Genomic DNA, 21,988 nt, shown 5'->3' on the forward strand with positions numbered 1-21,988 from the left:
TACATTCCATGCACTCCTCTCTGATTCCTCGTGGTATGCTCCGTGCTGTTTCCGGTTCGCGGCAGCGCTGTTTCCGGTGCTGTGCTGTGAGAGCTGCAGTGCGCGCGGTCCACCCCGACGACATGTTATCCCATTCCCGCTGTCTCACCCGGAGCCTCGGGCGTTCGATCACCGCCCTGCGACAGGTACGTGCGTGTCTGACCCGTCCGTTTCCCGCTGAGTGTCTAAAAGATCGTTAACCGTCAGCGTAATGACGTTAATAATGACGCGCTGGAGCGGTAGGCCGCACGCGGGCCCAAGGGCAGCAGGACACTCAGAACAAAACATACAGAGAGAGAGTGTGTGTGTTTACATCAGATAAATGACATTTACACCAGCGTCTCGTGTGTTATGTGATGTGTTTATTCAGCTTTAAATATGCCGTAGATGAGCGCGGTCATGAGGAGCGGCTGCTGTCAAAAGTGCTCACGTGAACGAGCTGTCACTCCTATATCATCATAATAGCGCGTCTAAAGCTAATGTTCATGTTTGCTGTCATGTGTTGTGCTGCTGTGTTTGTTGTGTGTGCGCTCTTACACTGTCCTTTACTGTTCATGTGTCTGACTTTGTTCAACATGTTCACCGTTTCATCATGTTCACATTACCATCATTGTTAATATCTGCAAGGGCAATTAATCTGCCATAATTTGGTCATATTGAGATTACTGACTATAGCTAAAATTAGCACTGCTTCCCAATTTAACACAAGTGGTCAATAGAACACAGGTCACTTTCAACATATGTCGGCCATTTTTTTAAGTATGTAAATGAGAGAAATTCACTTCCAAAACAAAAATTTACACATAATGTACTCACCCCTTTGTCATCAAAAATGTTCATGTCTTTCTGTTTTCAGTCAATAAGATATTATGTTTTTTAAAGAAAACATTTCAGGAATTTTCTCCATATAGTGGACTACAATGGTGCCCCGACTTTGAACTTCCAAAATGTAGTTTAAACGCAGCTTCAAAGGCTCTAAACGATCCCAGCCGAGGAAGAAGGGTCTTATCTAGTGAAACGATCAGTTATTTTCTGAACATTTTTACAATTTATATACTTTTTAACCTCAAATGCTCATCTTGTCTGGCTCTGCGTGAACTCTGTGTATTCAGGGTCAGTACAGTTATGTTGAAAAACTCATCTCATTTTCTCCTCCCATTTTAAAATCGTCCTACATCACTGTTTTACCTTTTTTGTAAAGGGCGTTTGATCTTCTTTGCACGTTCACTTTGTAAACACTGGGTCGATACTTCTGCAGCCATGTAGGGCCATTTTGAAGTTGAAGGAGAAAATGAGTTTTTTGACACACCCTAACTGTATTGACCCAGAGTGCACAGAGTACGCAAGCGCATCACAGATCTGGACAAGATGATCATTTGAGGTTAAAAAGTGTGTATATATATATATATATATATATATATATTATTATTATTATTATTATTATTATTATTATTATTATTATTATTATTATATTTTAATAAAATAACCTATCGTTTTGTTAGATAAGACCCTTCTTCCTTTGCTGGTATCATTTAGAGTCCTTTAAAGCCGCATTTAAACTACATTTTGGAAGTTCAAACTCGCGGACACCATAGAAGTCCACTATATGGAGAGAGATCCTGAACTGTTTCCCTCAAAAAACATAATTTCTTTACAACTGAAGAAAGAAAGACATGAACATCTTGGATGACAATGGGTTGAGTATATTATCTGTAAATTTTTGTTCTGGAAGTGAACTAATTTAAAAATGTAAAGTGTTTAACTTTAACATTTTGTACATATTATTTGCAGTAATTTAACTAAACTATGTGTTTACATATCTGTATTAAGTTACATCACATAGTTTCAAAGCGGCTTCAACAGTAATAAATTGGAAAATAATAGAATCAGTGATGCAAACTTTTCTGTCCAGTTTTTAACAGTGGCACAGGAAAAGAATCACTAAGATGAGGAACAAAGACTGAACCAGAGCTTGTGATTTACTGTAATTTACCAAAATATTAAGAATATTAATGGGTAATTAATTTATCTGCCTCATTTAGTAAATGTCCTCCCAGCTGTCCTATTGGTCTTTCTTATGTCCCGTTGACCCTGTAGACCCTGGGAAACTTTGACACAGATGGATCACATGACTCACATTTATGCCTGACTGACACTGCAGCCTGTACATGCCTTCAGCACTGGCCTATCAGATGCAATGTTACAGCAGTGCTTGTGTTTGTGGGCTAAAGATTTTCCATAATGTTTGTTTGCACTGCTACAGAGTGTGACTGCTTAGTAATTAAAGGCAGCATGACAGCTGGTGCATGTTAAAACATAACGTGTTATGCTCCTCTCTCTTGGAATTTCACCGTATTCGGTGTCGCTATCTAAAAGCCATTAATAATAATAATAAAAAAAATAATATTTTATTGTATGTAATTGCGTATACCAAATATTTATGTTTTTTTTTTTTTTTTATAAAATATATATTTATATTTTAAAATAAAAATATTATATTTTATTACATATTTTACTTTATTTTAGTTTTAATTATATTTTATTGATGTATTTTTAATAATATTTTCAAATAATCTCAAATAAATAATATAAAAACAACAAAATGTTCAAGTATTATTAAGCACATTGAATGTTATATTTTAATATAAAACAACAATGCCTTTCTTTTATATTTTTTGCATTTTCAGAGATACAGTTAAACCAGACTTTTATTTAGGCAAAGTTTTCCAAATGTAAGTTCCCTACTCCAGGTGAAATGCTCAGGTGTTCATAAGTAACATGCAACGGTAAATTAGCATCCACGCATAAGTGTGTACGTGCAGAAGACTTCACAGAGCGTCTTCAGTGTGTTTGATGCGAGTCGACGGTGGCACATCTGAGGTTCAGATATTATGGGTGTGAATCAAAGTCAACCAGATGTTGTTTGTCAAAAGTCTGGCCAGGCGAGATTATCTCGTTTCTTGATGAGCATTGTTCCTGCTGTTTGTTTTGCTGCTTGTTCAGTGCTCTTTTTGCTTCTCTGCTCATCGATAAACTGGTGTCATCTTGTTCTTTTAGGGTAACACTGTTCTCGCAAGACGGGCTGCATCAGGTGAGTTGAGGACATTTCCTCTGCATTGCATGACATAGAAGGTGTTTTTTTAAAGGTACAGGTTTTAACGGTCTTATATCTCTCTTTCTCTGACAGTGCAAACAAACATGATTAGATGTTCCTGTGTCTCCTTTTTCCTCCAGGTATATCAGCGAGTCAGTGTGTCACCTTCAAGAACAGCCCGTAAGTATCACTGACGTCTCCCGGAGGATTTTGTTGGGAAGACGCGTCCTCGGTCACGGTGTTCCCACAGATACAAAACCAAAGATCTGACTGGACTGTGTTGTGATCATGTGTGCTGTTGATTTCTAGGAGGTGTGAGACCCGGTCAAGCGTCTATCAAATCAGATACTTCAACACCACAACCGCTCACAGTACGTATCAGCTCATGCACTGCATCTCTAAACTAAGATGTGCTGGTCTTAAAGAGTGTTGCACAGCATCATTTTCACTACATATGTAAGTTTTGCCTTAATTTTTAGTCATGATAAAACTGGGTACAATTCTCTATATTGTTCATAGCGCATAATTCTTTTGCTTATTTATGGTCACTTGTTTGCTGAAGCTCAGGGTCAGCTGTCACTGATACACACAAGTCTTAACACACGGTCCTCTGCATTCCTCATTGTTTTGTCATAAGTTAATTTTGTAGAGGTGGCACCATTGATTATATTTGAGTCTGCTGGTTATTTCATATCAAGGTCAGAAAATAAAATTATATATAATGAAATATGGAAAAAGAGTCATTTTTGATTTAATTTTGTCGATTTAAAACCTTAAATATTGAACACTGGTCAAATACGACTTTTTTTAACATTGAAATAATTTTAGAATGATAGATATTAGAATGGTTTCTATAATGATGCTGAAAATTCAGCTTTGATCAAAGCAGTCAATTACATTTTACAGTATATTCACATATAAAAGTTATTTTAAATTGCGATCATATTTTAAAACATTAGAGTTTTTACTGTATTTTTTTTATCAAATGCATCTGCTAGACAATGGTGAATATTAAAATGTGATGAATCATCTAGAATGACACTAGAGTAAAAAACGACATCTGGCAAAACTTGAATTGGTTTGAGTGCAGCTTTACCACTTCAGGTGATTGTGACATTTAATTATTAGCTCTGTTAATTATTTACCTTACCTGTAATGGAATCTGCTCAACGAAGGCTACTGCGGATGTGCTCATTCGGAGCGTCTCTTATCTTGTTGCTGAAGTGCTTTTGTTCACTGCAGATTTAATTTAAGTCTAATTATCAACACAACAAATTTAAGGCATGCTTTTCTTTCTAAATTAACAAAATTCTTCTGTATTTGGTGTTGTGTACAGTCATGTCTTTAGCAGGGTTTCTGCTGATCTTTCTAAAAAGTATTAATTTACTTAATTAAGCCCTTAAAGGTCTTTAGTATAGTGTTCTTGGAGCAGCAGTTCTTCATAAAGTCAAGGCATTAAATGCTGCATACCTTGGAGAAAAATAAAAAAGGGGGGGGTATGTTCTTTCTCAATATTTTTGTCTTGTTTTCCAGTACAAATATCTAAACATCCTTAAATCAAGATTTATTTACTTGAGAAGTGAACTCAACTTGAGATGAATGTTGCACAAAATTATTGACTAAATGAACTGGTGTGAGTTTGAGCAAAACAAGAACAAATATCTGTGTTGATTTTTCTGAGCCTATTGGCAGATATTTGTTTTAATCAAGCTCACTTCATTTTGACCAGTTTATCAGAAAAGAAGACAGTATATGTTATTTTGCTTCACAAGTAAATGTATCTTGATTTAATAATGTTCAGATAATAAAGTTCAAAAATACTGAGGAAGAGTATAATTTTTTTTTATATTTTTATATATATATATGTGTGTGTATATGTATGTTTTTGGTGTGATCAGAGGGTTCAGTAAAAGTTATGTTTTCTGAAAATATTTAAAAAGTAATGGGGATCAGTTGTTTATTTCAGAATTTATGGTGTTGCTAATGCAACTTATTTTCTGTTCACTAGACATTTACATTTAGAGAGCTTATTACTGACTTACTTTGTTCCCTTTAATTTAGTTCTTACATTTTCTTTAATTCTTTAATTTACCGTCCTAAAAACTGCTGAAACCTTATTCAGTGGTATAAACGCTATAGAAAGCTCTTTGTTGGTTAACACCTTTGTATTGTGGCACAGCATGCAACACTCAACAGTAACTTCAGCATGCCACATTAACTGTGTTGTGTGATTGCAGGGAATGAAGTTATTACAGTAAAAACACCAGCGTTTGCTGAGTCTGTCACAGAGGGAGATGTCAGGTGGGAGAAAGGTAAGATGAGTTCATCAGCTGTGTGGTGCAGACGTCTCATCCGGTTGAACCCCATTCACCCTTTTCTGTGTCTCTTTAGCTGTTGGAGACACAGTCTCTGAAGATGAGGTTGTCTGTGAAATTGAGACTGATAAGGTAAGAAGCACTTTTTTTTTTGTGCATGTCATGTCACTTTGTAAGGAATAAAGTTTTTAATGTTTACAAGGCTAACGATTACAGTTTAGTTGTCAGTCTGTGTTCACATCCATCTTTGGCCATTGTGTAGCATCTCACTGTTTGAGCATTGTGTTTTTTAAGAAAATGTGTCACGTTAAAAATAGTTTAGCCTTTAATAGCGTGTCTCTGTTTTTGATAGCGAAAATGTGTCCTATTTCAGCAACGCCTAAAAAACCCGTCTGATCAGGCTCTGGTGAACATGGCACTAAATCAGCCTAACATGATAGGACTTCCTTAAGAGCGTCCCTACCACTGGAGTGGAACTGTTGATTAAAATGATTAAAAATAGTAAATGATGTTTATCTGAAAATGTAACAATGCAAACAGGTTTTCTGTGAGGGGTAGGTTTAGGGTTAGGGTTGGGTTAGGGGATAGACAATATCGTTTAGTCAGTATAAAAACTATAGAAGCCGATGGAAAGTCCCCACAATTCACAAAAACAAACGTGTGTGTGTGATTTAATCACCTTTTTTCATGCCCAGTGTGCTCAGATTAATATTGTGCACAGTTTAAGTGTGCAAAAATGTTTAAAATATACAAAAAAATGCAGTTGAATACAGCAGAAGAGTTGCATATCATAGACATGTAGGGTGAATGTGCAGGAGCACTTTTGCTTCATAGTGTTCATAAAACAGAAGGTGAAAAATACACTGACCAATGAGTGAATCCAGGTGGTGCATTTAATGGAGACTTTATACTCCCATGAGGATTTGTGACACTGTAGGTCATGTGACAAAATATTATTTTGATCAAAATGTTTGCTCTCTCCAAGTAGTCAATGATAATAATCAGACTTTTTTTTTACACTAGTTTGTTAGCAGTTTTTAAATTAGTTGTAGCCCAAGGTAAACCCTTAAAATTAGGTGCAGTCTTCTCAGAAATGTCTGGTGCGTTTGTTTGCCGTTGTGTACGTGTGAGTGTGGTATTGGGCTAAGATGAGCTGTGTCTGTCCTGCAGACGTCGGTGCAGGTTCCCTCTCCAGCTGCAGGAGTCATCGAGGAGCTGCTGGTTCCTGATGGAGGGAAAGTGGAAGGAGGAACTCCTCTCTTCAGACTGAAGAAAGGAGGTCAGCTATGTGTCTTTTTACTAAATGTACATTAAAGGAGATTTGTGCTCTTAATGCATCTCAGATTGTAATCATTACAATCACAATCTGTGATTTCCTAACATTCTCACTGTGGCTGTGTAACTGATTACATGATGTCCACATAACGTGTTATCTTATAGCTGTATGTAATTGCAATATGGCTGTTGCGTTAACGCACTCATTTCTGACCAATAACAGAATACTTCCCGTATGTAACACTAAAATATGCATAATATGTGAAGCTACTTTGAAATGTGAACCGCGCTATGTGAATAAACTTGGATTGAATTTAATTAAAGCCAAGGAAACTTTACTTGTAAACTAAACCATCTTTTGAAATATTTATTAGGGCAAAATAATACGACCTGTAGTACTGTAATTTTATAGTTTTATGATGGACTGAGATCGCATTTTAAGATTGGAAGTATGGGAGTATTAAACTAAATCTAAAACAAGAATTACGTTTTAATAAAACTGTTAGCTGAAGAAAACCCCCCATTAAAAATGTCCGTCTTCATAATAACCATAACCAAAAATAAAGCGTCTGGTCTTTCCGTGCTAGGATGTGGTTATTATTATAAATGAGTGCTGCTGTGCTGCAGCGGTTTCAGCTCTGACTGTGTTTCAGCTGGAGCTGCTAAGACGACAGCAGCACCTCCTCCTGCAGCAGAGACGCCTGCGGCCGCCGCTGCACCTCCTCCTCCTCCTCCTGCTGCTCCTGCTGCTCCTGCTGGAGGGCCCATCCCCACCACTATGCCCCCTGTACCCCCTGTGCCGGCCCAGCCCATCCAGTCCAAACCAGGTTAGGAGTTTTTCCCATGTACATAAAATCTCAATCTAAGATTGGTGTATTGCGTCATTAACATTGACCAGCACTGAGTGCGGGACTGAACGATCCTGAAAATCTCATCTTGTGTCTGTGTTGCAGTTTCAGCCATCAAACCCACTGCAGCTCCTGCTGCTGCTGCTGCTGCTGACGCTGGAGCCAAAGCACCCCGATCAGAGCACAGGGTAAGACTCGTCACACCTGCGGTCTGCATCAACACTCAGTGTAGTTTACATACTGAACGTTTGTGAAATTTTGCATGCTAATGTACAACATATATTGCATACCTAGTTTGAAAACACTTGCAGCACGTGACCCGAGTACACGCGTCATTTAAAACCACTTTAAATCTTAAAGTAAGCATTATTATTGTGTTTTAGTTTCATCTTGATCTGTTTGTCAGTTGAATGTTAGTTTAATTTCAGGAATTGAATTGACTTTGTAATATGGTGTACTGACAAACAATGTTGGGGTTAACGCATTACAAGTAACGCAGGTTACGTAATTAGATTACTAGTAAATTAATGCATTACTTTTTTAATTTAAAAGAAAATATCTGAGTTACTTTTTCAAATAAGTAACAAATAAGTAATACGTTTTCCACTATCAGCTCTCCTGTCCCCATGTTGAGAGAAATCAGGAGTAAGATACTTTAGTTCTAGAATAAATGTAAACATGAATTAATTCATCTCACTCGCAAAAAAACAGTATTCAGTATTCATCAAGATGAATTAAAACAGTGAAGTGCAAACTCAGAATATGACAAACCTGCAAAAATTAAATGTTAAATAACATATATGTACCCCTTATGTATTTAATCCCATTTTATTAACCAATGTCTTTGCTGCTGAGCTTTAATGATCCAGTTCAACCATGTTAATAAGTAAAATATGGCGTTCGATAAACTAACATTTGTGCTTCTTTTTGGTTTTTTTTATTGCTGAAGAGACCGTCTTCTCCTGCGTTTTACTGTACAGATGTGAATTGACTTTTCCTTCAGCCTGAGGCTTATCCATTTCACTTTTTGGTGTGAAATGGCTTTTCATTTGCTAAAATTAGAATGTTTTATGTTAAAAACAAACAAGCAAGCCCTGCCCAGATTTAAAAAGTAAAGTAACACATTACTTTCCATACTTTCTTTTTTTTTTTTAAGAATAACACAATATTGTAATGCATTACTTTTAAAAGTAATTTTCCCCAACACTGCTGACAAAGCATAATCATGAACACACCATGAGCCCTAAACCTACCCCTCACACAAAACTTTTCAAATCACTTCATTCTATTTGATTTCTAAGCTGTTTTCCACATGGGGACCAAATAAAATATCCCCACACTGACTAAATCAACTGGTATTACTATACTTGTGAGGACATTTAATTACAGGCTACAACGGCCTAACAAACCGTTCAACATAAAAGTAGATCATTTGAAATAAATAAATATTAATAATTAAACATAATTAATTTTTTTTTTTCATTTAAAACGCACATTCATTCAAAAAACTAAACACCGCTGTGTTGCTCGGAGATGCACAACAATTCTGCTGTGGCTTTAGAGGTAATATTTTTGTTGGCAAAACTGAGCAAAAACAGACAATATTGTATTTAAAATATAACAATATTAACTTTTTTATTTACTGAACTGTTGTGTAAAATCATATTTGGGACAAACAGCACTCGTGTGACTGCTCTCGCTGCCCGTGTGATATCGCTTATCATATAAATATGAGACAAAAACTCATACAGTTTTTGCATTTTTGCCCCAATATCTTGCATTTTAGGGCATAACTGTCCATAAATGCCCTGCATCATATCAAAGTCCCTTTCTATATTCCTTGATCGTATTTGTCGTCATTCAACTGTATGGACTGTAAGATGATGTACAGGTCTGGGGGCGGGGCCAGTGCATTAACAGCGTAAAAATATTTGAATCGTGTTATTTTTTCATAAGTAATTAAGTTAATGTGTTAAACAGACAGCCCAGTTATGAAATTTTATACTGATTTAAAGGGAAAACATTGATTAAAATTTATTTGACATCAACAGATCCTTTATCAATATCAGTAACAAATAGAATACCCTTAAATAATGTATAGTTTGCCAGTACGTCAAACTTTTCTTGCAATTCTGCTGCTTGTCATTTGATGCAGACACTTTTCGTACGTGAGAAGTACGTTAAAGTATGTTATTCGAACACTGATCCTTTATTTAAAGAATTGCTAAGAACATCTGTCTAAGCTAACACTGGTTAAGTGTACGCTTAAGTTTAAATGTATTATAATGCAAGGCAAGCACGTCGCATGCATTTGACCTATTTTTCAGCAGCTTGTTTTTTTTGTTTTTTTTTTTTTTGAGTAGGCTATTTTAAATGGATCGTTCATTTATTTATTTTCTCACATTTTGTGTTTAAAGTCATTAGTACACCATAAATTATTTAGCATATTTTTTTTTGGGAAGTGAGCATTTCTTTCAGATGGGTTTGAATAGTACAGAAGCACACATGTATGAACACTACTGAAAAATAAATATACTAAAATGTATTTAAAATACATGCTATATTTCATGCTAAGTATACTACAAATACATTTACATATTATGCACTTAATAAAATAACCCTGCAGTCACACTTTTAGTATACCAAACTGGCATATTTAAAGTCTGCTAAATTGGAACAAATGCACTTTAATTGTGAGAAAGTAAAGCTCAAGCCCAACTAAAGATGTGTTTAGGGCGAGAGACTGCAGGAAAATAGGGTAAAAAAAAAAAACTAATAATTATTGCCTTACCCAGTTGATTGCTTACACTGATAATTGCAAACATTTTTTGTATTACATGTTTTCTAAATTGTTAGGTTTAAATATGCAAATTAAGCATTATTTAATGTATGGGTAATTTGATCTAAACACTGGATGTCAGTTTCAAAATTCTTGCTTTTATTTTTTTTTTTTTGACATTAGATTCAAATGTTTTTGCAGAGGGAATTTTGGGTATCTCATTTTGTCACAGTTCAATTTGCCATAATTCAGAAAATACTAAATGCAATGGATTTTTCAAAGTTTTGGGGGGGAATAAAATGCTGTATATAATCAAGGTAATTATATATGAACAAATTCCTCGAAAAACCTTCAGGATATAGACAGGAATAAAAATGTAAAGTCTGGTGTGTGTAAGTGTTACTGAAGTGGAGATTTATGACTCAATGTAGAAGAAAAAGCTCATTTGGGGAAAACAGCCTTTTAAAAATATGCATTGTAATTGAAATCTAATGAAACAAATAGATAAAGTGCTATAAAAGACACACTTAACAGTGTATTTTGGATGTTTTCTTTCCACTAGTCTGAAAAAAGAACAAAAAAAAAACATCATGAAAAACCCCAAAGCACAAAATCTCAAATTTGACAGGTGCATGAAAAAAACAGTGGTTTTCCCTGCAGTGTCCCCTTAAGTATATTCGATTGCTTTAAACTGGAACTATTGCAAGTATACTTTAGGTACACTTTACATATTTTGAATTTAAGACCAATATTATTTAAAGATCATACAGTCCTCATCAGTAGTTACATTAAAACTTGTTTTAGGCTTAATATTAAGAAATGTGCAACAAATAAAGTTTAATTATTAATTTTATATCAGTACATTTCGAGTGATATGTCCGTAAGTATAAAATAAATGCATTATGAATCTATTAATTTTATACAAGGGAAGGGTTTAAATGAGAACAGCAATTGTTTTTGTACATGAGCAGGTATTTGTAGGTGTTTTACATTTTACTCCATCAAATGTAATTTAATGCATTTCTGATATGTAGTCAGTGAAACATGTCTTTTATGCCACATATATCTGTTTCATCATTTAAGGCCACTGCCATCTTTGCGTTTATGCCTTACATTACAAAGACACTGATGTGCTCATACTGTAAGGATCTTGGATAGATAGAAGCTGTATAATTTATCATTTATTCATGAAGTAGACCAATTGTTACTTACGTGCCATAACTTCTGCCATCATGTTAATGCACAATTTCTGCAATGTTTGTGTATTAACATGATCCTGTTAGACTGGAAGATTTCAGTGCCTTTAATTTCACCTGTGACTGGAAATAAAACTGGCTTATTTTTTTATCTAGATCATCTTCGTCTCTGTGATGATATTCAGTATCTCTGTATTTGGTCTTTAAAGCATTTTGTTTTCCCACCTCCCAAATCAGTAGAGCCTGTTGCGTTGTCACCGATTCAGAATGTTTCATGCAAGAACTTAGATGTTACAAATGTAACGAAAAATAATCAAGTGGTCTTTTTCACCAAATGAAGCGAAATGTACTGCCCATGTACATAGGTAATGTGTTAAATGCCGTTTGGAGATTTTCATGAACATTTTGAGTGATGCCTAATTGTTAAATCAGTGACCCCAATCATTCTGTCTGTGCTCTTTGGAAACTCGGTGGCCAAATAAAAAGCTGCATTAAAATGGTCGCTCTATTAACAGTGGGGTTTTTTTTGCATGAACTGATATTAAAAACAGCACAAATTCTGCCGAGGCCCAGCGTTCCCTTGCTCAGCCCTTTTGTGGTTTTGTTGTAGGTGAAGATGAACCGCATGAGACAGCGAATCGCTCAGCGACTGAAGGAAGCGCAGAACACCTGTGCCATGCTGACAACCTTCAATGAAGTTGATATGAGGTTTGTTCCTGTCACAGCAAACCAGGCTACTCTAGATCATGCAGTCTTTGGTTCTTTCGAATGTGTTTTAATATGCTACCAGTCAAAGGTCTGTTCTGCTATTTGGATTTTTTAAAATAGGAAAAAAGTGATTAACTGTGAAATAATACAAACGGAGTCTAGGAATAATGTAGAGATGAAACGTGACAATAGGGCTCGGTGTTGAGGCAAATTTCGCAGTTTGATTTAAATATAAATATAATAAATATGAAATATAAACATTTAAACAATGGATATCATAAATTGTTTTCATGACGTATTTATTCAGACATACATTAAAAAAATCTGCTCTTTGTGCATAAATCACAAAGCTTATTGTGATTTATTGGATGACAGGTGCTACAAATAATGTTTAGTGACATCAACTGAAAACACTGATTAAAATCGAGATATTGATAGTTTTAACCCAGCCCTATGTGTGACACAGATAAAAACTCTTATACGTCTGGATGTCTACTCCAAATTCATAATAATTGATAGTTTTATGCAGAAAGTATAAAGTATTCATGTGCACACTTTAAATCTGTGCAAAAAAAACAGACTTTTAAGCCATAAAAGCATAAATTTGGGCAAATGTGTCCGAACGTCTGCCTGCTGGTGTGCGGTATAGAGCGCTGACACGTAGGAAGGTCTGTCGACGTCCCTGTGAAAATTTTGCTTATTGGCCAAACCCGATTAGAAGCTCCGCAATGCCCATCCAAATGGTTATAGATTGGAATCTGGCCTACAGGAAGAGATTTCTGAAACCCAATCTCCACTTAAAGCGTGGAATGTAAATATTTGGTCCTAATGTTGGTCAAAACAAAGATAAGAAGGGCAAAATGGGCTTTATTAATTTACAAGGAAACGTTAATGTCCACAACCTCCCTCGCTAACCCCTGAAGAGGACACTTTGAGGATTTCTCCCCAGCGCAAATGGCCGTATTGGCTTTCAGCTGCTCGGGGTTCGTGTTCAGCCGCTAATCTCGTTGGCATTGATGGGATGGAGGAAGACTCTGCCGGTCTGGAGTCGAAGGAGCGCGCTCGTCTGCGGCCCGCGAGCATCTGCCTCGCCGTCCCCCGAGACGCGCCTTCGGAGGGAGCGTGCGAGACGCCCGGAACGTTATGGCCTATTATGACAGGCCAATAAGATTTGAAGGCTCTGGAAAGTGAAGATTTTTATCGCGTCTTCTCTCCTTTCTCTGAGAGCGCGTGTCTTGGGACGGTCCTAATTCTGTTAGCGGAGAAACCGGAGAGGCTAAACGGTGTTAGAGACAGGAAAATAGAGAATTACAGTCTCAGCCCTTTTCACTCAAAACCTGGCCAGACTCTTGTCCGCAATATCCTCCGTTGGTGTTTTAGTAAGGAAACTTACCTTAAATGCCACGCGCCGCTCAAACCGACATCTGTTTGCTTGTCGCAAATCATTGCTGATGAATTTTTAGTGGGAAAATTTGCATCGCAATTAGTCAAGAGTGCCACTGATTTCAGGAATCTTTACATAAAAGTTTGGAATTTGGGTTTGAATGTCACGGTGATAATTAAATGATTGTTAGGGTTAGAGAAAAGTGACACTTGGATTATTAAAAATATCGGTGTTTTAAAAATGAAACATCTAAAAGCAGTATTAATGTTTCGAACATTCCTGTCATAATGTTGTCTTTGCCCTTTGAGGTGTTGACAAAAATATGATGAGAAAAATGTATATATTATCAATGTTTTGAAAAGGAAACATCTGAAAGTGATGTGAATATGAATATGTTTCAAACTTTCTGATCATTATAAAGTTGGGCTTCGTCATTTGAGCTGCTGATGAAAATATTATTAGAAAAATAACAGTTAGATTAAAAATGTAAAAAAAAAAAAAATGTTTTGAAAAGGAAACATTTTCTAAGCAATATGATTGTTTTAGATGTTCCAGTTATAGTCAGTAATGTAGGGCTTTGGATTGACAAAAATAATAGTCAATTTTGTCATCAGCTCAAAACAGAGAAGCATTAATATATTTGAAACAGTCATATTCCCTTTAGGTTTTAGTTTTTTTTTTTTTTTTTTTTCCCAAAGCCATTGTTATATTTCTAATAATCTAATGTGTTTAGAAAAACATCCAAAAGCAATATGAAGTTTTCTACTTTTGATCTATTTTTCGCTGTTTTTTTATTTTTGGTATAATATTTCTTTTTCCTAAATCATTGATGTTTTAATAATTTAATGTGTTTAAAAAGGAAGCATCTAAAAACAATTAAAAGCAATTAAAGTGTATTTGGTGATGTTCGTCATTGACATTTGACCTGTGTGAGCTGTAGTCTCAATGAACACCTGTAAACTGAAGCGCTTTACTAAAACGGGTTAATTGACTCAAACGCACACTTTCTGAGTTTTCCTAATTTTTCCTCAAACTGATTCCGGGCATCACTGCACACTTTCAAAGCTACAGATCAGTGCATTTAATTGATCGTATTACTGTATATTATTTTATTTTAAGCAGTTCATGGTAACCATGTCAGTCAGTCTCTCATGTAAATGTAAAATATCTTAACAATTATAAATGTGCTGCAATCTAGGTCTACTGAAGTCATCTGATGATTTTTTTTGTTTGTTTTGTTTTGTTTTACGTAAAAATAACACAAATTTTTGACAATTTGTCATACACAAACATAATATGATTTGACCTGGAAAACAGTGCACTGGTCACACCCTTATTATTCCTAAAGCTCAACTGTAAATTGTTATATTCTTTTATTGGATGGTAAAGAGCAGCGTGAAGATTCTGCTAAACATCTGCATTTGAATTTTTTGGAAGAAAGTGAATTGATTGCTTGGTTGCTGTTGTCTTACGTGTTTCTGTGTTCCTCCATGACAGCAACATTACAGAGATGAGGAAACAGTATAAAGATGCTTTCCTGAAGAAACATGGCATCAAATTGGGCTTCATGTCTGCGTTTGTGAAAGCGGCTGCCTACGCTTTGACAGACCAGCCTGCCGTTAATGCTGGTGCGTACACACACACACACACACACACACACACACACACACACACACACACACACACACTTACTCACTCTCAAGCCTTGATAGTTCAGGCTGAGCATCTCACCACTTCAGATTAAGCTGCTGGTAAGCGTGTGTGGTTATGTGGTCGTCTGTTCGAGTCTAAAGAACATGTTTTACAGATTACCTTTCTGTCGCCCCCTCCTCTCTTTCCTTCCAAACCTCATTGGCTTGGCCTACATAGACAGGCACGTTTAACACGGTTTTACCAGGCCAGTGTGTGTCTATATTTGCCAGACTTTCACCATTTCATGTTCTTCATCGGATACTTGCATGTACCTGCTCATGAGGCCGCCGTGTCTGACCAAATGCTAAAATAGACGTGGAGAGTTGTTGTCACCATTAGGGTTGTAGTTAACGAACAGAACTTTGTTTTATGCTTTTAGTTTGACTCGAAATACATTAAATGTTAACTGAAATAAATGATTAAAACTTAAACTTATTTTATTTCAGCGAGTTGCTGAACATTTAAAAAAAAAAATTATGGAAAATATAAAGAAAAAAAAAATTAATAAAAATAATGAGCACAACAAAATTACTAACACTTTAAAATTAAAAACAAGACAAGAAAAACATGAAAATATAAAAAAAAAAAATTCAAAATATTAATAAAAGTGTATAGTATGTCAATAATAAAAAAAATGCCATTAGTCACGTTACCAATACATGTATTTTTTTCAAAATGTTTTTCAAATAAATAAATCAAATAACCCATAAAGAACAAATCAAATGTATATTGAACTCTATTAACTGTTGTTGTTGTTTTTTTTTTTTTTTTCCTATTTGTACAGTCATTGATGATACAACCAAAGAGATTGTGTATCGGGATTATGTGGATATCAGTGTGGCGGTTGCAACACCAAAGGTAAATCCTACACATTTATTCCTCCTATGAAAAAAAAAGTTATACTTTTTTTTTTTTTTTTTTCAGCATTGATGCATTGAATTGATGAAAAGTGACAGTAAAGACATTTATAATGTTACAAAATATTTATATTTCAAATAAATGCTGTTCTTTTGAACTTTCTATTCATCTGTGAATCCTGAAAAATAAAATGTATCAAAGTTTCCACAAAAATATTGGTCAGCAGAACTGTTTTCAACGCTGATGATAATCAGAATTGTTAGTTCAGCAGCAAATCAGCATATTCGAATGATTTCTGAAGAATCATGTGACACTGAAAACTGTAGTAATGATGCCGAAAATTCAGCTTTGATCACAGAAATATATTTGAGTTTAACAGATATTCACATAGAAAGTGGCTGTGTTAAATTGTAATATTTTTACAATATTTTAATATTCAAATTTTTTTTACAGTATTTTTGATCAAATAAATGCAGCCTTGTTGAGCAAAAGAGACTTCTTTAAAATGTTTGTGGAGAAAAAAAATATATATATTTTTCAGGATTCACAGATGAAGAGAAAGTTCAAAAGAACAGCGATTGATTGACGTAGAAATATTTTGTAACATAAATGTCTTTACTGTCACTTTTGGTAAATTTAATGCATCCTTGATGAATAAAAGTAATGAAGACTGGAGTAATGATGCTGAGAATTCAACTTTAATCACAAGAATAAATTATATTTATTCACATAGAAAACAGCTATTTTAAATTGTAATAATATTTTACCATATTATTGTTTTTGCTGTATTTTTTAAAAATACAAATGTCTCAAATGTCAAGTCTTATAAAGGCAGTAGAGTCATTGTCGCTGTGTTAATGAGCAGATGTCATTTCCATGTAGAGCAACTTCGTGAAGTTCAGAGGTGATGTTTGTGCTCATTTCTGGGCCCTGTGTATTGAACACGTTCTTATCCGAGCTCTTTCTCATCTCTCAGGGTCTCGTTGTTCCCGTGATCAGAGGAGTGGAGGGAATGAACTTTGCCGACATCGAGAAAACGATTAATGAGCTGGGAGAGAAGGTGAGAGCGATGGACTGAGCGAACGGTCGAGCTGCTGTCTGAAGACATGCTGATTTGGCTGCAAATGGAACGACTAACCAGAAATCTTTATTTAGCTAAATATGTTACATGACCTAAAAAAACAGCGGTGGTATCACTGGTAAAACTGATGTCAAGTGAAGGGGGAAAAATTGAACCGTGCAGTTTCTGAAAAACGCTGCGGTTTATTCCTCTGATGACTCTAATGATGTTTTTAAGAGCGCTCATCGGAGCACGATTTACATCTGTGCATTTAGCAAATTATTCTTTCAAAGAAGAACAAAAGTCATTCACAGAAGTGTCAAAAATAATCATAATGTACATTGCCAGACTTATTAGACGACTTGATTAGGAAGCAAACCAGAGGAGAAAGGCGGGTGTTTTTCTTTTAAATGTTAAAAATACCCGCTAGATTTTGGGTATTTCATTTTCAAGTCTTGCCACTTTATGACTCGTTTTCCTGTTTTTTTTTTTTTTTTTTTTTTTTTTTTTTTGTTTTTTTTTTTTTTTTTGCATAGGCTCGTAAGAATGAGCTGGCTGTGGAGGACATGGACGGCGGCACCTTCACCATTAGCAATGGAGGAGTGTTTGGGTCCATGTTTGGGACTCCCATCATCAACCCACCTCAGTCGGCCATTCTGGGCATGCATGGCATCTTTGACCGGCCCGTGGCCATCGCTGGAAAGGTTAGACGACAATGTTTTTGCATTTCTGTGCCTTATGTCAGTAGAGTCAGCGGTCGGTTCAGGAAGTAAAACCTCCATTCATTTTCACCAAAGAGAAATAGTTTTTTGACTATAACTATAAACCGTTAAAGACAGACTTAATGTGAGCTGAGGTTTTAATCTGTGATTTATAATCATGTATTTAACAGCTGAATGTGTGTAGGAACAAATACATTACCCATGATTCTCAAAGCAGCCTCCACCAATCAGAGAGATGGAGTGGAAAAAATGTGGCAAAACAGCACTTAAGCTCCACCCATGGAAATTTATTTTCACTACATGAAAAAAAAAAAAAAATAGAAAAAAGATAACGACAGCTTATCTGACAATTGAGATTACAGTTGGAAGTTTATATCTTACAGTTTTCTTAGGATTGCAATTAATTAATAGTTAATATCTCTCAGTTGTAAGTTTGTCTCAGTCTGACATTTTTCTTGTAATTCTGAGTTTGTCTCACAATTAATAACTTAGAATTCTAAAAATAAAAATTATGAATTGAGTTAATATCTCATAATTGCAATTCTGAGAAAAAAGTCTGAATTGTTAGATTGAAAAGTCAAAATTTAGAACCAGCAATGTTGCATAAACATGGCTGAAGATGTGAAAATAGGAACAGATGAACTGAATCAATTGAGTGAGTCATTTACACTGGAAATGCTCTGATTGATTCAAATTTGTGACTTCGATCATTCATTTCAAGTGATTCACTAGAAAAAAAAAAAAAATCACAATTTTCTCAATCAGTCATTTTTTTTAATTTAGACATTGCTTGTAACAATTGTAAAAAGCTTGTAGCGATGGGTGAAAGTAATTTTTTTTTTTTTTTTGTTTGTTTTTTAAACTCTGAAGCGCTCTAATTGGATCACATATTGCAAATCATTTGATTAGGTTGGATTTAGGTTGGAACTTTGGAGCAGGTTTGTGAATCTTTTGCATGACATTGAAACTTCGGAGCACGGAGCGCAAATCATTTGATTTAGATTGAAACTGGAGAAACTTTTTTTTTTTGAGGAAAACATTTCAGGATTTTTCTCCATATAGTAGACTGATATGGTGCCCCCAAACCTGAACTTCCAAAATACAGTTTAAATGCGGCTTCAAGTGGCTCTAAACGATCCCAGCTGAGGAAGAAGGTTCTAATGAAGTGACATGATCGGTTATTTTCAAAAAAAAAAAAAAAAAAAAAAAAAATGTATTATATACAAGACAATTTATATACTTTTTAACCTCAAATGCTTGTCTCGTCTCGTCTCTGCGATGCGCATGTGTAGTGTGTGTAATCTGGGTCAATACAGTTAGGGTATGTTGAAAAACTCCGGTCTCATTTCCTTCTTCAATGTCAAAATCGCCCTATATCGCTGTTTTCCCTTTTTTTGTAAAGGGTGTTTGATCTTCTTTGCATGTTCACTTTGTAAACACTGGGTCGATACTTCTGCAGTGATGTAGGATGGTTTTGAAGTTGGGGAAGAAAACGAGATGAGTTTTTCGACATACCCTAACTGTATTGACCGTATTGAACTGGAAAAAAACAGAGTTCACGCAGACTGATGAGATGAGCGTTTGATATTAAAAAGTATATAAATTGTCAGTTTGTCAAGTATATAAACTGCATTTTGGAAGTTCAAACTCGGGGCACCAGTGAAGTCCATTATATGGAGAAAAATCCTGAAATGTTTTCCTCAAGAAACATAATTTCTTATCGACTGAAGAAAGAAAGACACAAACATCTTGGATGACAAGTACATTATCTGTAAATTTTTGTTCTGAAAGTGAACCTCTCCATTAAGGCAGAACAGTTATAAAAACAAAAAGAAAAAAAGTATACACAAATAAAAATCCCTTAGGAAAAGGAACTGTGGTTTTAATTTGAAAGAGAAGACAGTGAGATCTCTGATTGAAGTCCTTAAAAAAAAAAAAAAAGTCCCTGAAAGTCGTGGAATTTACTTTTACAGTATCTGCATGAACCCTGCCTCAGTCTTTTCAGTTCAGTCTTTTATCTTTGTGTTCTTGTCTGATTTTTGCCTTAAATCTGAGTTTGTGATATTGAGATTCTCCTCTTCACCGGTTGGTTTCATTCATGGATTTAACAAAGACTTTATAAATCTCTGTGGGAAAAATGAATGGAGAACTGCTTCCTGGAACAGCGGCGCAGTGAAAGTGTGTCACTGAAGCTGTGGTGCTCTTCTGTTCTGTGACGCGGTGTTGTTGTGTGGGTTTGTTCAGGTGGAGATCAGGCCGATGATGTACGTGGCTCTGACGTACGACCACCGCTTGATTGATGGCAGAGAGGCCGTGACCTTCCTCAGAAAGATCAAGTCGGTGGTGGAGGACCCTCGGGTGCTGCTGCTGGACATGTGAACGCTCCCGGACCCACGGCCGTCTCCCGCCGCTCGCCACACACGTTCTCATCTCGCCAGAAATGGTTACGACCCACAAACCCCATCCGACACACTAGGGACGGACGCGTCAGCGGTAGAGTAATTGACGGAGTGGGATTTGCATTGATTAGCTTCATGTTACGTTGTTTTACCATGTATACGTCCGCTGGGTTTTCACTGTATTACGGAGGAAGCGGCCCTGTCATTCTATGTACAAAGCAGCGCACAAAACATGACCTGTACAATTATTTGTTTCCAAATGGAGAAGAAATGATAGTGATATACAGTATAACATATTTAATCTCTTCGGTGTAAAACGATTGGAGCAGCCGAGCAGAAACACTATGTTCCAGTGAGTCGCAGGTGCTTGTTTTTGTACACGCACAACAACTCCAGATGATCAGATCCTGTCTGCCTGTGTAAAGAACCAAAACTATATGAGATTTTAAACAATAAAATCAATGAAATGCTCACGCTCTCTCGCGTCTTTGTGTTTCTGTTCTGTTCTGTTGTTTCTTAGAGGGAATTGAATGCTGAACAGTTACAGCTACAATACCAATTCTCAATTATTTGCCATGCAAACTCATTGTAACGGGGCTGACAAGCATTAAATAATATAAAGAGATTTGTCTGTGTCTATATATAGTGAGAGAGAGAGAGATGTTATTTTAGAATTACTGCAGTACTATTGCATTTTTGTTTTTTGAATTAGAATTTATTTTTACATTTTCTATTTACATTTGTTGTGTTTTTGTCTTTTATTATTATTTTACTATCTATATATATTTATTTATTCATTTATTTATTTTAAGTCATTTTTAAATGAAAATGAGAATTTTTGCCTTGGCAGCCAGTGTTGGGAAAAGTTGCTTATAAAGTAATGCATTACAATATTGCATTACTCCCTAAAAAAAAGTAACTAAATTGGTTACTTAGTTCATTTTTAATGGAAAGTAATGTGTTACGTTACTTTTGCATTACTTTTTAAAATCTGGGCTGGGCTTGCTTCTTTGTTTTTTTTAAATATAAAAAAGTTCTGTTTTTGGCAGATATAAAAGCCCTTTCACACCAAAAGCCTCAGGCTGAGGGAAAAGTAAATTCAAGTCTCAAGAATGCAGAAGAAGAAAGTTCAACATTCTTCACCAATAAAAAAAAATAAAATAAAAATATTCAAAACATCTTGAGTTATTTTTGCTTATTAGTATGGTTGAATTGGATCATAGAAGGTTGTCAGCAAAGACACTGGTTAATAAAATGGGATTAAATACATAAAGGATGTTTGTATTATTTTACATATTTAATTATTGCAAGTTTGTGTCATATTCTGAGTTGCATTTCACTGATTTTATTCATTCTGAAAAATACTAAATCAGTTGTTTTTTGTTTTTTTTTTTGTTTGTTTTTGTGACAGATGAATTAATGCATGTTCACATTGATTCTAAAGTAACATCTTACTCTAGATTTCTCTCAACATGAGGACAGGAGAGTTTTCAGTCAATAGATGGAAAAGAGTAACTGGCGTTACTTATTTGAAAAAGTAACTTCAATATTTTCTTGTAAATTAAAATTAATGCGTTACTTTACTAGTTACTTGCAAAAAGTAATATTACGTAACTTGC

At 35.3% G+C, this 21,988-nt stretch overlaps 1 protein-coding gene across 1 annotated transcript; it reads left to right on the forward strand.

Moving 5' to 3' along the window:
* Nucleotides 1–27: 27 nt before the first annotated feature.
* Nucleotides 28–20,842, forward strand: dlst (dihydrolipoamide S-succinyltransferase). Its single transcript, XM_051133569.1, has 15 exons — nt 28–185; nt 3,097–3,130; nt 3,274–3,313; nt 3,443–3,504; nt 5,371–5,445; nt 5,525–5,580; nt 6,619–6,727; nt 7,377–7,550; nt 7,677–7,759; nt 12,157–12,254; nt 15,136–15,266; nt 16,115–16,188; nt 17,165–17,248; nt 17,785–17,952; nt 20,215–20,842. Exons 1-15 carry the CDS (start codon nt 36–38, stop codon nt 20,347–20,349), a joined length of 1,473 nt encoding a protein of 490 aa, XP_050989526.1. The 5' UTR covers nt 28–35; the 3' UTR covers nt 20,350–20,842.
* The last annotated feature ends 1,146 nt before the right edge of the window (nt 20,843–21,988 follow it).

This window comes from Labeo rohita, chromosome 17, assembly GCF_022985175.1.
Source record: "Labeo rohita strain BAU-BD-2019 chromosome 17, IGBB_LRoh.1.0, whole genome shotgun sequence".
NCBI lineage: Eukaryota > Metazoa > Chordata > Actinopteri > Cypriniformes > Cyprinidae > Labeo > Labeo rohita.